This window comes from Perca fluviatilis, chromosome 18 (assembly GCF_010015445.1).
Source record: "Perca fluviatilis chromosome 18, GENO_Pfluv_1.0, whole genome shotgun sequence".
Classification (NCBI taxonomy): Eukaryota; Metazoa; Chordata; class Actinopteri; order Perciformes; family Percidae; genus Perca; species Perca fluviatilis.
Genome location: NC_053129.1, coordinates 36,637,994 through 36,652,141, shown reverse-complemented (window position 1 = coordinate 36,652,141; position 14,148 = coordinate 36,637,994). Strand labels below are relative to the sequence as shown.

The window sequence follows — 14,148 nt, the reverse complement described above, 5'->3', positions numbered from 1 at the left end:
GGGTCCCGAGTTAAAAGTAAATCCAGTTTATTGTCTTATATATATTAACAATGTAAACTTTTTTATTTCATAACTAAAACACGTAATGTAAACTTATAACTTTTAATACAGTTTGTAATTCTTCCCGCCATCGATCAACACACTAACCACCCCCTCCCCCACGCGATATCTCCGGACCCAGTGACGTCAGCGCGCTGCGTCGCAGGAAGAAAACAAACCGATCGGTGAAGACAAACCAACCAGCAGCCAAACAATGATCCGTTTCTGTGATCAGTGATCGGTTATTTAAAGAATAAACCGTTAAAATAAACGGTAACATGTCTGTCTGACCGGAGAACTAAATGGATTCTACCGGACATTAAATCTGGAGACACCAACGGCTCCACCGTGTTTCTAACCGCCAAACTGGTCTCTGTTGTTCTCTACTAGCGGTGAGTCCCTTAATTAACTAATAACGGCTCTATTATTAACCCTAACTAATGACGGCTCTATTATTAACCCTAACTAATGACGGCTCTATTGTTAACCCTAACTAATGACTGCTCTATTATTAATAACTGGTCTCTGTTGTTCTCTACTAGCGGTGAGTCCCTTAGCTAATTAACTAATAACGGCTCTATTATTAACCCTAACTAATGACTGCTCTATTATTAAACATAACTAATGACTGTCACTGTCTCTATTAATAACTTACACCTTTTAATCTCGTTGTACGTGTCTATAATGACAATAAATGGCATTATATTCTAATGTATTTAAGTCTTCATATTTTAACCGATAATCTCTCCTGTAACGTTACATCTGGAAGAGGATTTAACGTACAGAACATCTAGTTATATACACTTTATGATGGCCGATTACAATACTAAAACATATAGCCTAAAACGAAGTGTTAGTTTTTGTTATATAGTGTTACTACATTTGATGGTGATTGATGAAATGTTTAATTGTGATATTTCTGAGTGAAGCCTGGCTCTTTGAGCTCTCCTAATGATAATCCCTCCTGTAACTGCATCCGGTAGCCTGAAAGTTTATAGCGAGCAGTTTCCCCGTACGTTAATCAGTTGGTGTAACTTTGGGTTCAACAATGTCCCGGGACATTGATCTATGATACACCTATTACAGTGTTATTACGGTCCGTTTCCCCGTAGATTAGGGATTAGGGCTGGGCAATATATAGATATTATATCGATATGATATGAGACTAGAGATAGTCTTAGATTTTGGATATCGTATCGTAAATCAACATTGATTTAAAGAAACATTGAAACATTGATGATTTATCAAAAATCTCATTGTGTAAATAATATTTTGTTAAAGCACCAATAGTCAATCCTACAATATCAACATAGAGGTATTTGGTCAAGAATATCGCCCAGCCCTAGTAGGGATCCTACGGTAGAGACAGTCCCACTAGTTCAGTTCATCTGGAGCCCTCTAACCCTCCCGACTACTTTGCAGTTTGGTCCACATTAAGCCTGAGTGGAGTTTGACACATGCGCTTTAAAAGCAATAAGGTCTGTTCCTAATAGGGCTGCTCCGTCTTAGTAGATTAGTCGACTAATCGGTCGTTTTGGTCTTCGTCAACTTAGATCTCTTTAGTCCATTAGTCATGTTTGATGCCGTTTTCATGCTGAATGACTTATTACCAAACACAAGTGGTAAACACAAGAATTAAAGTGGTGCTTTTAACATGACTCTTAGTGGAGAAACTCAGATTTACAGATCTGTCGATTAAATCAACTAATCGATACAACTGAATGATTGTTAGTCAACTAAGAAGTTCTTCAATCGAGCACAGCCCTAGTTCCTAAAATGTATTGAATTAAGTACCCAGCCCTAATGATTGGTATCTGAAACACATTGAAGCCTGAAGATTTGTGTTTTTTAGAGTCTGGAATAGAGGATTGTATATCCTGTACCAGAAATCTTTTCAATAAATTTCAATAAGCCTCTCGGCTGCTTTCCTCTGTGCCTGCAGGCTGCGTGACCTCTGACCCCCACCATGAGCTCCCGAGTGTGCAGGACGTGCGGGGGGGCAGATATCGACGTGGACCAGGCTCGGGGCAGCGCCGTGTGCACCGGCTGTGGCTCGGTTCTGGAGGACAACATCATCGTCTCAGAGGTCCAGTTTGTGGAGGGAAGCGGAGGAGTTTCATCTGCTGTGGGACAGTTCGTCTCCGCTGACGGTGAGACAAACTTTCACTCACTTCTACTTTAAACTCTTAAAAAAACACTAAAACTACAGATTCCTGACTGGAGTCTTGTACAGCACTGAGACACTAAAACTACAGATTCCTGACTGGAGTCTGGTACAGCACTGAGACACTAAAACTACAGATTCCTGACTGGAGTCTGGTACAGCACTGAGACACTAAAACTACAGATTCCTGACTGGAGTCTGGTACAGCACTAGGACACTAAAACTACAGATTCCTGACTGGAGTCTGGTAGAGCACTGAGACACTAAAACTACAGATTCCTGACTGGAGTCTGGTACCAATAGACACTAAAATACAATTCCTGACTGGAGTCTGGTACAGCACTGACACTAAAACTACAGATTCCTGACTGGAGTCTGGTACAGCACTGAGACACTAAAACTACAGATTCCTGACTGGAGTCTGGTACAGCACTGAGACACTAAAACTACAGATTCCTGACTGGAGTCTGGTACAGCACTAGGACACTAAAACTACAGATTCCTGACTGGAGTCTGGTAGAGCACTAGGACACTAAAACTACAGATTCCTGACTGGAGTCTGGTAGAGCACTGAGACACTAAAACTACAGATTCCTGACTGGAGTCTGGTACAGCACTAGGACACTAAAACTACAGATTCCTGACTGGAGTCTGGTACAGCACTGACACTAAAACTACAGATTCCTGACTGGAGTCTGGTACAGCACTGAGACACTAAAACTACAGATTCCTGACTGGAGTCTGGTACAGCACTAGGACACTAAAACTACAGATTCCTGACTGGAGTCTGGTATTTTCTTTACACCGAATTGACAATTTAAAGAAATATTTCAGCTTCTGGAAGTCACTTCAGTTTAGCTTTTAGAACAAGACACAAAAGAAGCTCCAGCCAAACTCTGAATACAAAATCTGTTCTGTCTAGTTCGTAGCAGCCATCTTCTTCCTTTAACAAATACATCCGTCAGTAACACGTCATAACTCAATTCCTGATTGGCCAACGGCACGCTCAAATCTAATTATTAACCCATCTTTCTCCGACCTGATGGCAAGAGAACATAATTCATGATACAGTGACCTGAACAGTGGCAGCAAAACTCAAACAGCTGAATGTGAACAAACTGAAGCTTTATTGAATCAGGTTCTGCAGACAGTTTGTTTCTGTTCTTCATCAGCCGAGCCGTTTACCTGCGAGGACAGAAACACGGTTACACCCTCATGGCTACTTACGTAGGCTATGGCGAAAGCTCTGCGTGCAATGGGAGGTGTTGTGTATTGAGCATACCGCTACAGCCATCGATCATGTGGTGCATGTGTGTACCGGTGATATGAAATGTAATATACTGCTATTTGTGACTTTTTTTTTTTACTCATTGAGCGATGTTTAAACTTTTAAAATGTATTTGTGCTTTTTGTGGGTTCTAGTTGGTCTGGAAGCCCGTTAGTAGGCCAACTACTCAGGCGAGCAGCAGAATAATGTTCAGATCTGTCCGCGTACCTCTCAGGATGCCTTGGTGATCGCTGGCTCCGTGCTGAGCGCCACAGTTCGACCCGGCCGTCTTCGGGTCAGAACCAGTGGACCCTGCTGGCCCGGCACTGGGAGATTTTGGGACGCTGAGGTTCTCCAGTTTGGGTTGGTCCCAGGTTTGGAGTCTTCCTGAGAGGCTGGGAGCGAGTCTGACTCGGATGGTTGACCTTCCTAATGGACGGTAGAAACAGAAACAAAGATTTAGTTTTGACTACATTTCATATACAGGAACATTTAAAAGCAACAATTAAGTTTCAATATAAAACTGGTCCGACTCAGTTTAAAAACTGGTTTCCAGCAGGTTCCTGTTCTGCAGCAACATAGAACACAATTTTGGCACATTTATACAAGACATCATCACGGGCTAGACAGAGACAAATAAAACATTAAAATACAGACAAACAAGACTAGAACAATCAATGTGTGACTATCAAGAAGAAACTGTATGACGTTTTGAAATATGTGATGGATAATGTTCAAATGCGATGGGGAATATCTATCTATCTATCTATCGTACTGGTCTCATGTGTGTCTGTGAGACTGACCCACTGAAGCCTACTGGTCTCATGTGTGTTGGGAGAGAGCAGTAAGTGCTGGTGAAGAGTTATTTTGAATCTGAAAATAAAATGCGATAGCATGGCTGTTTACGTAGTTCTGGTAAGTCAGAGCAGTTGTGCGTGTGAGCGCAATGCAATGGTGAGACCACTTTGGAAGATTACTGTGGATCTTAAGTGTTCGGTAGTATAGTCCTGCTATTGGTTTGGTAATGCCCTTAGTGGTAAGAAACCAGATTGGAACTACAGCTGCAGATACCGATTAACTTCATGGTGGATAATTGGATCAGTTTTTTGGGACTCAAGTAGGGATGGAATCACCAGTGGCCTCACGATACGATATCACCCCGATACAATATTATTGCACTTTTAAACCTATTGCAGTATTCTGCGATATAATGCAATTTATTACCTTTTTCCCAATTTCAAATGATGTCCCCAAAAGGAAACTGTCAACATCTGTTTTATCTAAAAAGATACATTTCTCTGTTCATCTCACTTCAATTGTATCGCTGCAAAATCAGATTATCAAGCAGACAGACCGACCAACACATGTATAGTAATAGATCCATACTTGGCGTTTTTGTATCGATACAGTATTGCCACAGAAAATATCGCAATCCTATACTGTATCGATTCTCCCCCCTCCCCTAGACTAAAGGCTCTGACCCACCAACCTGACCGACAGCAAGGCCAGTCGGACCGATCAGTCGGCTCCTGTCTCTAAAACAAGTTCCTCAGAACACCGAAGAGATGCCGACTCGAGCGTATGTTCTGCACGTGCGCGAGACGTAATACGTCTCCATAACAGCAGGCGGCGCTAATCTGTCGCCCAATAAATGAAAACCGTAAATGAGGGACCATCTCTAGACCTATAAACACAGAGCACGCTGTGGTCAGTCACCGTTTTCATCAGAGAGAGGTGATCGTAGTCAAGAAGGATCGGTGTTGTCATTACTCGCTGAACAGAAGAAAACACCACGGCTAGTAATAACAAGATACTGGCGTTGGCAGCTCCGGTTTTCTTGTGCACTGATTGGCTAGTCAAGGGTTAGCACTCCACCAATCGGATTGGTCATTGAGTCCAACTGCCCACTGCCCCCTAGTGACCAATTTTCGTAAAACGCATGGGGGACCTCCAGAGGGTAATGGCAAAGAATAATCTGAAGTTTGGCGTTGGTAGCATTTATTTTGGCTGAGATACGGCAACGGTGTTTTCATAGTTAGCTACACAAATTAGTTTGTGCGTTATATGCGCAATTTTTATCGTCTAACAATTCTTTCCATAACTTTTAGTCAGGTCAGTCAGGAGATGCTACGGTCCATGATTCGTGCAGATCGGTCGCACGGTCTAGGAGTTTGAAAAAGTAAGTTTTTGATAAATCGCGACTTTTCACGCATAAAAGTCTAGTTGGAAATGGGCGTGGCCTATATCACGTGATTCAGTTGGATCCAGGGAACACAGAGATATATGAGTTTTGACTGTCAGAAGTATAGTGTGGGAGTTATAGGGCCAAACGCGTTTCTTTCTGCTATAGCGCCACCTAGTGGTGGAAATGGGTCAATTTTTGCACCTGAGGTCCTTGCGGGGTTTTGGACCAGTCCTGAAAATGGCAACACCCCACCATGTACGGTGTAGGCTGTAGTCGGAGTTTTAAGCGACGAAGAAGAATAGGGTTCCCACGCTCCGCTGGAGATGTGAACCGCGTTGCCTTGCAACATGCGGTTCCCATGCCCCCTCGGGCTTGGACCCCTAATTATCAGATTCTCATCCCTACCTGTCTGAGGGACTTCCAGTCCTCCCCAGTTTCCTGTCTCAGATACAGACCGGACAAGCGCCGACTTGGCCCGTTTTTGCTGGTTTGGGTACAGATAAACCACTTTCTGTTGGTTCTGGTGGTGTAGAGATGGATCAGGCAGCCTTTGGTGGTTGAGAGATGGATCAGGCAGCCTTTGGTAGTTGAGAGATGGATCAGGCAGCCTTTGGTAGTTGAGAGATGGATCAGGCAGCCTTTGGTAGTTGAGAGATGGATCAGGCAGCCTTTGGTAGTTGAGAGATTGATCAGGCAGCCTTTGGTAGTTGAGAGATGGATCAGGCAGCCTTTGGTAGTTGAGAGATGGATCAGGCAGCCTTTGGTAGTTGAGAGATGGATCAGGCAGCCTTTGGTAGTTGAGAGATGGATCAGGCAGCCTTTGGTAGTTGAGAGATGGATCAGGCAGCCTTTGGTAGTTGAGAGATGGATCAGGTAGTCTTTGGTTCAGGTCGACCCAGCCGGTTGCAGCGGAGTTTGGTTCAGACGCCAGTGACAAGCTGGACTTTGTGTTTTTGGGTGTCATGTGTTTGGTATCAGCAGGGATGTAGTTGTGTAGTTCTGCGTTGTACGGCGCTGGATGAAGCCGAGGGGTTTGAAAGCGGTTGTTCTCACTGCGAGGCAGGACTCCCCCGGCTGCCGGCGCTGCCGTCTGGTGGACCTGGTTAGTCGGGATGTTGAAAGAACTTCCAGAAACCTGATGCAAACAGTCTTCGGCAGGGAGTTCATCTGCTGAATCTGCTGGAGAATAAAACAGATTTTAACATGCTGTCGTTAAATATAAACTGGATTTGCATCGTTGATAACCCTGACTACGTTTACATGCACATCATATTACGGTCCATGACTAATGACTGAATAGGATGCGTTAGCCTTACCCTAAAGGCTCGGACACACCAACCCGATGGCCGACCGTCGGCAGAAAAGCCTGTCGGACTGATCAGACCCGTATTAAGAGATACGCCACGGTTTGTTGAAATAGGTCTTATCACGGTCTCCTCTAGCTGTAGATAGGTGAAATAGGGCTTATCACGGTCTCCTCTAGCTGTAGATAGGTGAAATAGGGTTTATCACGGTCTCCTCTAGCTGTAGATAGGTGAAATGGGGCTTATGACGGTCTACCCTAGCTGTAGATAGGTGAAATAGGGCTTATGACGGACTACCCTAGCTGTAGATAGGTGAAATAGGTCTTATCACGGTCTCCCCTAGCTGTAGATAGGTGAAATAGGGCTTATGACGGTCTACCCTAGCTGTAGATAGGTGAAATAGGGCTTATGACGGTCTACCCTAGCTGTAGATAGGTGAAATAGGGCTTATCACGGTCTACCCTGGCTGTGGATAGGTGGGCCAACGCATTATTTGTCTCAGTGCAAGTAATTAGGTTGTTTTTTGTCTTTTGTTGGCTCACTTTTACTCACAACATGCTAACCGGCAACATAGGATTCCATTCACTACGCTAAGCTAACTAGTGGCGGCGCTGCCGGTGTTGCACCGGACTAAAACAATGCATGCACAAAAAATGCGTTGGCCCACCTATCTACAGCTAGGGGAGACCATGATAAGACCTATTTCAACAAACGTGGTGGCATATCCCTTTAAGACAATGTGGTGCCCCTGGGCACTATACCTCAAAGCATTGTGAAATTAGTGTTCATAACACAAGTAAGTCTTTCAACAATTTCAAGTGAATAATAATCTCAATTTATGGGAAATATTGGTAAAGCTTGTGTCATGTGGTGCCCCCCCCACTGGTTGTGAATGGTTGGTGCCCCTGGGCACTGGCCCAAGTGCCCTTATTGATAATCCAGGCATGGGACTGATCAGTCAGCTCCCGTCTCTCAAAAGAGTTCCTCAGAACACACCGAAGAGATGCCGACTGGAGCGTACGGTCTGCGCGAGACGTAATACGTCTCCGTAACAGCAGGCGGTGCTAATCTGTATTGTCGCCGAAAAAAAATGAAAAATGGAAATGAGGGACCATCTTTCTAGACCTCGTAAACACAGAGCACGCTGTGGTCAGTCACTGTTTTCATCAGAGAGAGGTGATAGTGGTCAGGAAGGACCGTAGGGCTGGACGATATGGAGAAAATCAAATATAAAAATATTTTGACCAAATACCTCGATATCGATACTGCAACCATATTGTAGTGTTGACTATCGGTGCTTTCACTAAATATTTTCACAATGAGATTTTAGATAAATAATAATCAGTAATGTGGATATAATGACTAAGTGGGTAAAGACCAATAATAGAAGAGTTACAACAGTCTGGTGAGTTCAGAACATTACATCACTTTACTGTAATGCAGCCTTTAGAACCAGGAAAAGACACTTATGCCATATCACGATATCCAAAATCTAAGACAATATCTAGTCTCATATCACGATATCGATAATCAATATATTGCCCAGCTCTAAAGGATCGTGGTTGTCATTACTCGCTGAACGGAAGGAAATACTACTGCTAGTAATAAGATACTGGCGTTGGCAGCTCCGGTTTTCTCGTGCACCGATTGGCTAGTCAAGGGCTAGCACTCCACCAATCAGATTGGTCATTGAGTCCGACTGCCCACTGGCCGATTCAACAAGTCAAACTGGCTTTACCGGTTCATGGAAGCCAGAAGGTTAAAAGTACTCACTGGAACCTTTGAGGCTCTTGAAGACTTTGACTGATCCGAGTCCCGGCGTCTCCGATCTGAAGACTCGGTCAACAGACAGTCGGTTTACGCCGCTGAGCGGATAGAAGCATCGCACCGTCAACCTGGGCAAGAATCACACATTTCTTTATCAGCAGTCTTTCACATTGGAGTGTTTCTTTAAGTTCAGTTTAGTTTTAGGTAGTGCCTGAGTATCTACCTCTGACAGAATCAGGCACTACCAGTTTAGGAAGTGTTCACAAGGGTTTTCCTCACTTGAACTGAGAATCTCTGGAGATCAGGTTCGGTCCGTCTGAAATCAGCTGTCTGTTGTAGATGATCTCGTTCTCATAAACCACGTACGACTCCCCGACCTGCGAAACATCTTCAGTTACAAAACTTTACTACAACTTGAAGAATGTACACATCGGACTCCATCTGCAGCCATCTTGCTTGCTTGGTCCTCTCTTCTCACTTTCAAAAGTGAACTTCTGATTAATCTGGGACCCTAAAGTATTCAGTTTCCCATCAAGACCCCAAACATCCGCAAATATTAACATTTGAGCTGGAACCTGTGAATATTTTGGGTTTTAAAACTTAATTATTTGAAAGATTGCATGCCTTATTTTAATGCTCTAAGCGCACGGGGTGAAGCGCCTGGTGCAGGTGTATTTAGGGCGTGTACGAAACCACTTTTGCTACTTTGATGGCAGAAAAAAAGTGTCCGTGCGCCAGGCGCATGATTCAAAAGGGTTGTACTCAGTGTCTTCATTAATCAGGTGTGTTTAAAGAGTTGTTGTTTAAATGTCCTCCTCTGTAGTTATATCTAGTTAAATCTAACGTGAGGATCTGGGCTATCCTGCCTCCGAGCGTTGTTGGCGAACATGTTTTTAGTGTTTTTGGGTCTCACCAGAGCTCTGGTCCCGCAGGAGTCCAAGTTGAACTCAAACAGGACTCTTGATTCGTCCGTCTGTTTGGGCTTGCAGTTGGGGTCCAACAGAGTGGTTCTGTCTGGCTGCACCGAAGGCCTGGTGGAGGTGGGCGTGGTCACCACCGTCACGGTCCCATCGGCTGAACACACTGACACACCAGGAGACACCAGTTAGGGCGGGACACAGAGAGAGAGAGAGAGAGGGGGCATGGGGAGGGACATGTCAGGCTTCAGCCTGGAAATGGTCTTCTGTCGATCTCAAAGGTAAAGGTACTTCATTGTCACATACATGTAGCAAAAGTCACTCTGCATTTAACCCATCCCTCAAGGGAGCACTGGGCAGCCAATCACAGCGCCCGGGGACCAACTCCAGAGCTCAGCCAGTGCCTTGCTCAAGGGCACTGACTGGAGAACCTAGTACATGTTTTTTTGATGGTGGGGGAAACCGGAGCACCCAGAGGAAACCCACGCAAACATGGGGAGAACATGCAAACTCCACACAGAAAGGCCCGGAAGGACCTGGATTAGAACCCAGAACCTTCTTGCTGTGAGGCCACGGTGCTAACCATTGGGCCAGACTAGAAAATATCAGACCGGAGGTGCATTCACATTAATATTCTGAGAGCATATTCTGTTTTGATATTCAGAATCAGGCCTTTTCCATGTGTGATATGTCGGTATAATGAATGTAATTTCGTTTTAGAAGCATTCTTTGGACATGATTACAGCTCATTCAGAATCTGCATCTCGATCAGGGTTTTTAATGCAGTTTGTGACAGTTTACACCACTACTTTTAAACATTATCAAAGACTTGGCTTTTTGTGGCCTTTATTTTGAGAGGACATCTTGAAGACAGGAAAGGGGGTAGAGATAGGGATGAAATGCAGCAAAGGGTTGCGGGTCGGACTTGAATCTGGGCCACTGCGGTAAGGACTGAGTCTTGGTATATGGGGCGCACGCTCTACCAAGTGAGCTACCAGGGCGGCTGCAAATATTCTAAATTCTTGATAATCTAAACTGAAAGTGAAGAGGGATCTCTTATCCTGGCTAAAGGCAGGTAAAGCTGGATCTAAAGTGAACGTGGTTACCTATCATGTCCTCGGTCTTGAAGAGGCAGCGTTTGGCGGTGGATGTCTGGACCTCCAACGTTTTGGAGTCTCTCAGAAGAAGCCGAAATGTTCCGTAGAAGTTAGACAATGTGAGACCCTATAAATGAAACAGAGGACCGAAATCAGATGGGTTGAGGTTTACAGATATATAAACTTTCTAATTGACTGAAATTACTGAAACTATTTAAAGATTCAGCTGGGATCAAATAGTCTCCGGATAGTTGAATAACATTTTCAGATGCATGCCATCGACTAAATTAAGACAAAGATGGACTCCCTGTTTCCTGGCACGCAATAGTGCCTTCTAAAACATCTTCCCGAGTTAATTAACCTGACTAATTTAGCAGGAAACTGGGAGAAAATGTTGAGCTTTGGATCGTTTGAACACATTCCCCCGATGCATCGTGTACTCTTACATCGTAGGTGTATCCAACGGAGAACGCCGGGACTTCCAGCGTGGTCCTGAAGGCGTCGCTGTGAAGGTGGTACCCTCTTTGGGCGGCCATTTGTGATGTCAGAGGCTCTTGGCCAACGCCCACCTCCCAGACACTCGCTGCTCGTGACGGTATGACCACGCTGAAGGTGATTCCTCCGCTTGAGCACTGAGCCGTAATCTCTGGGGGAACTGCAGAGGAGAAACAGGGCCGCACTGATGCATGCATACACAGACTACCTTCAACAATTCTCTACAATAAACACTTCTTAATCCCCCTGACCACAGGGGGCAGCAGAGAGAAATGAGAGGGTGGAGGGGGGGAGGCAGGTGTGGTGGTTGAAGGAGCAGGGGAGGTGGTCAGGTTGTTGTAAATGGTGTCATATGCGCAGATTTTTTTCATCCGTATTCTGCTATTTATCGCAATTCATTACCTTTTTTCCCGACTTCGCAATTTTTCCCCAATTTCAAAATGTCCCCAAAAGGAAATTCTCAACGTGTGTTTTATATAAAAAAAGATAAATTTCTCCGTTTCTTCATCTCACTTCAATTTTGTTGCTGCAAAATGGGATAGTCAAGCAGCACACTGAACGACATATATATATATATATATATATATAATAATAGATCCATACTCTGCGTCTGTGTATCGATAATGTATTACCACGGAAAATATCGCGATACTATGCTGTATCGATGTTTCCCCCCCACCCCTAGTTATCTGTAAGCATTTTGAGCGGTCTGCTAGTGTGTCTACGCTACAGCAGACGGTTGGGTTTAGAAAAAGAAGACTGACAGTTGAGTTTAGGAAACGTGACACGTGGGACCTGATCCCCCGGTCTCCTGTGTGAAAGTCCTGTTGTTCGACCCATCCCCCCCCCCCCCCCAACCAACCTCCCTACGAGGATGTGTGCCCTTTCATACTACTCGCTACAGCGTCAATTCGCAAGGTAATAGGTCAATGGAGGCCAAACGGCATTGATAAACATGCTAAAAAGCAAGTATGCGTCTTGATAACCCGTCAATGGCATACGAACTGGCGTGTCACACATACACCACTTCATGACATTAGTGTGGTTTCTGAAGGCTCAGCAGCGTGGTTTCTGAAGGATCAGAAGGAGCAGCAGCGTGGTTTCTGAAGGCTCAGCAGCGTGGTTTCTGAAGGCTCAGAAGGAGCAGCAGCGTGGTTTCTGAAGGATCAGCAGCGTGGTTTCTGAAGGCTCAGAAGGAGCAGCAGCGTGGTTTCTGAAGGATCAGAAGGAGCAGCATCGTGGTTTCTGAAGGAGCAGCAGCGTGGTTTCTGAAGGAGCAGCAGCGTGGTTTCTGAAGGAGCAGCAGCGTGGTTTCTGAAGGATCAGCGGCGTGGTTTCTGAAGGATCAGCAGCGTGGTTTCTGAAGGATCAGCAGCGTGGTTTCTGAAGGATCAGCAGCGTGGTTTCTGAAGGATCAGCAGCGTGGTTTCTGAAGGATCAGCAGCGTGGTTTCTGAAGGATCAGCAGCGTGGTTTCTGAAGGATCAGCAGCGTGGTTTCTGAAGGATCAGCAGCGTGGTTTCTGAAGGATCAGCAGCGTGGTTTCTGAAGGATCAGCAGCGTGGTTTCTGAAGGATCAGCAGTGTGGTTTCTGAAGGATCAGCAGTGTGGTTTCTGAGTATCAGCAGCGTGGTTTCTGAAGGAATCAGCGCTGTGGTTTCTGAAGGATCAGCAGTGTGTTGTTTTAAGGATCAGCAAGCGTGGTTTCTGGAAGGATCAGCAGTGTGGTTTCTGAAGGATCAGCAGCGTGGTTTCTGAAGGATCAGCAGTGTGGTTTCTGAAGGATCAGCAGCGTGGTTTCTGAAGGATCAGCAGTGTGGTTTCTGAAGGATCAGCAGCGTGGTTTCTGAAGGATCAGCAGTGTGGTTTCTGAAGGAGTACAGCGTGGTTTTCTGAAAGGTATCAGGCAGCGTGGTTTGGTAAGCAATGCATTGAAAGGATAAGGCAGCGTATTTCTGAAGGATCAGCAGTGTGGTTTCTGAAGGATCAGCAGTGTGGTTTCTGAAGTATCAGTGTGGTTTCTGAAGTATCAGTGTGGTTTCTGAAGTATCAGTGTGGTTTCTGAAGAATCAGAGTGGTTCCTGTAGACCTGTTAAAGACCAGAACGCAGCCAAGAGCAGAACAGACGTACTTACACTTGTTTAATGCTTGTGCTGTGATGGACGTGAGGTGGTAGTACGAGGCTTTCTGAGGCATGATGGTAAGTGTGAAGTTCACATCGATGGAGTACTGCACCACACCTTGACCCAGGTACTGTTGGAGAGAAATATGAAAAGTATCTACTGTAGTAAAATGAGTAGTGCTTGGGGGAATTACTGGAAATGTTGGGACTTTATAAATTATAGAGTGTGGTCTAGACCTACTCTATCTGTAAAGTGTCTCGAGATAACTCTTGTTAGGATTTGATACTATCAACAATTTAATGTTAACGCCGTTTTTCCATTACATGGTACCAGCTCGCCTCTACACGCTTTTTTTGGTTTTCCATTACGAAAAAGAGTCTCTGGTACCTGCCAACAGGTACTTTTAGGACCACCTCCATCGAGGTTCCCAGCAAGCTGAGGAGATACCAAAAGGTGACGTGAAAACCTGCAGACTCCCGATTGGTCGGAGAGAATCGTCACTAATCGCTGCATCATCATTGCTAGCGACAGACGGGGGTGTCCTGAACAAAACCCGCCATTTTTAAATAGTTTAGCCAGCTGTGTTTTTTTTTGCTGCTTCTTTTGAAACTAAATTTGTCTTCTGGCAAACAGCCACATACTGAGAATCAGAAACACAGCTTCCACGTTCTGTGTGCGTGTCGCGTTTCCTGTGGCGTCGCTTTGACGACCAGCCACGCCGCCTCAGGTATGAGGCGGTACTAAATCTGCGAAGGAAAAAGGAGGATGGGACACCGCGGCCGAGTTGAGCC

General features: G+C 45.1%; 1 protein-coding gene across 1 annotated transcript in view; it reads left to right on the top strand.

Annotated features, from left to right (window-relative positions):
• Positions 1-134: 134 nt before the first annotated feature.
• Positions 135-14,148, top strand: part of LOC120546679 (transcription factor IIIB 90 kDa subunit-like) — a 45,925-nt gene continuing 31,911 nt past the window's right edge. Inside the window, exons 1-2 of the mRNA XM_039781800.1 lie at positions 135-431; positions 1,982-2,189. Coding sequence (XP_039637734.1) covers positions 2,006-2,189 — 184 coding nt within the window. The 5' untranslated portion in view covers positions 135-431; positions 1,982-2,005. The remainder of the gene's footprint in view (positions 432-1,981; positions 2,190-14,148) is intronic.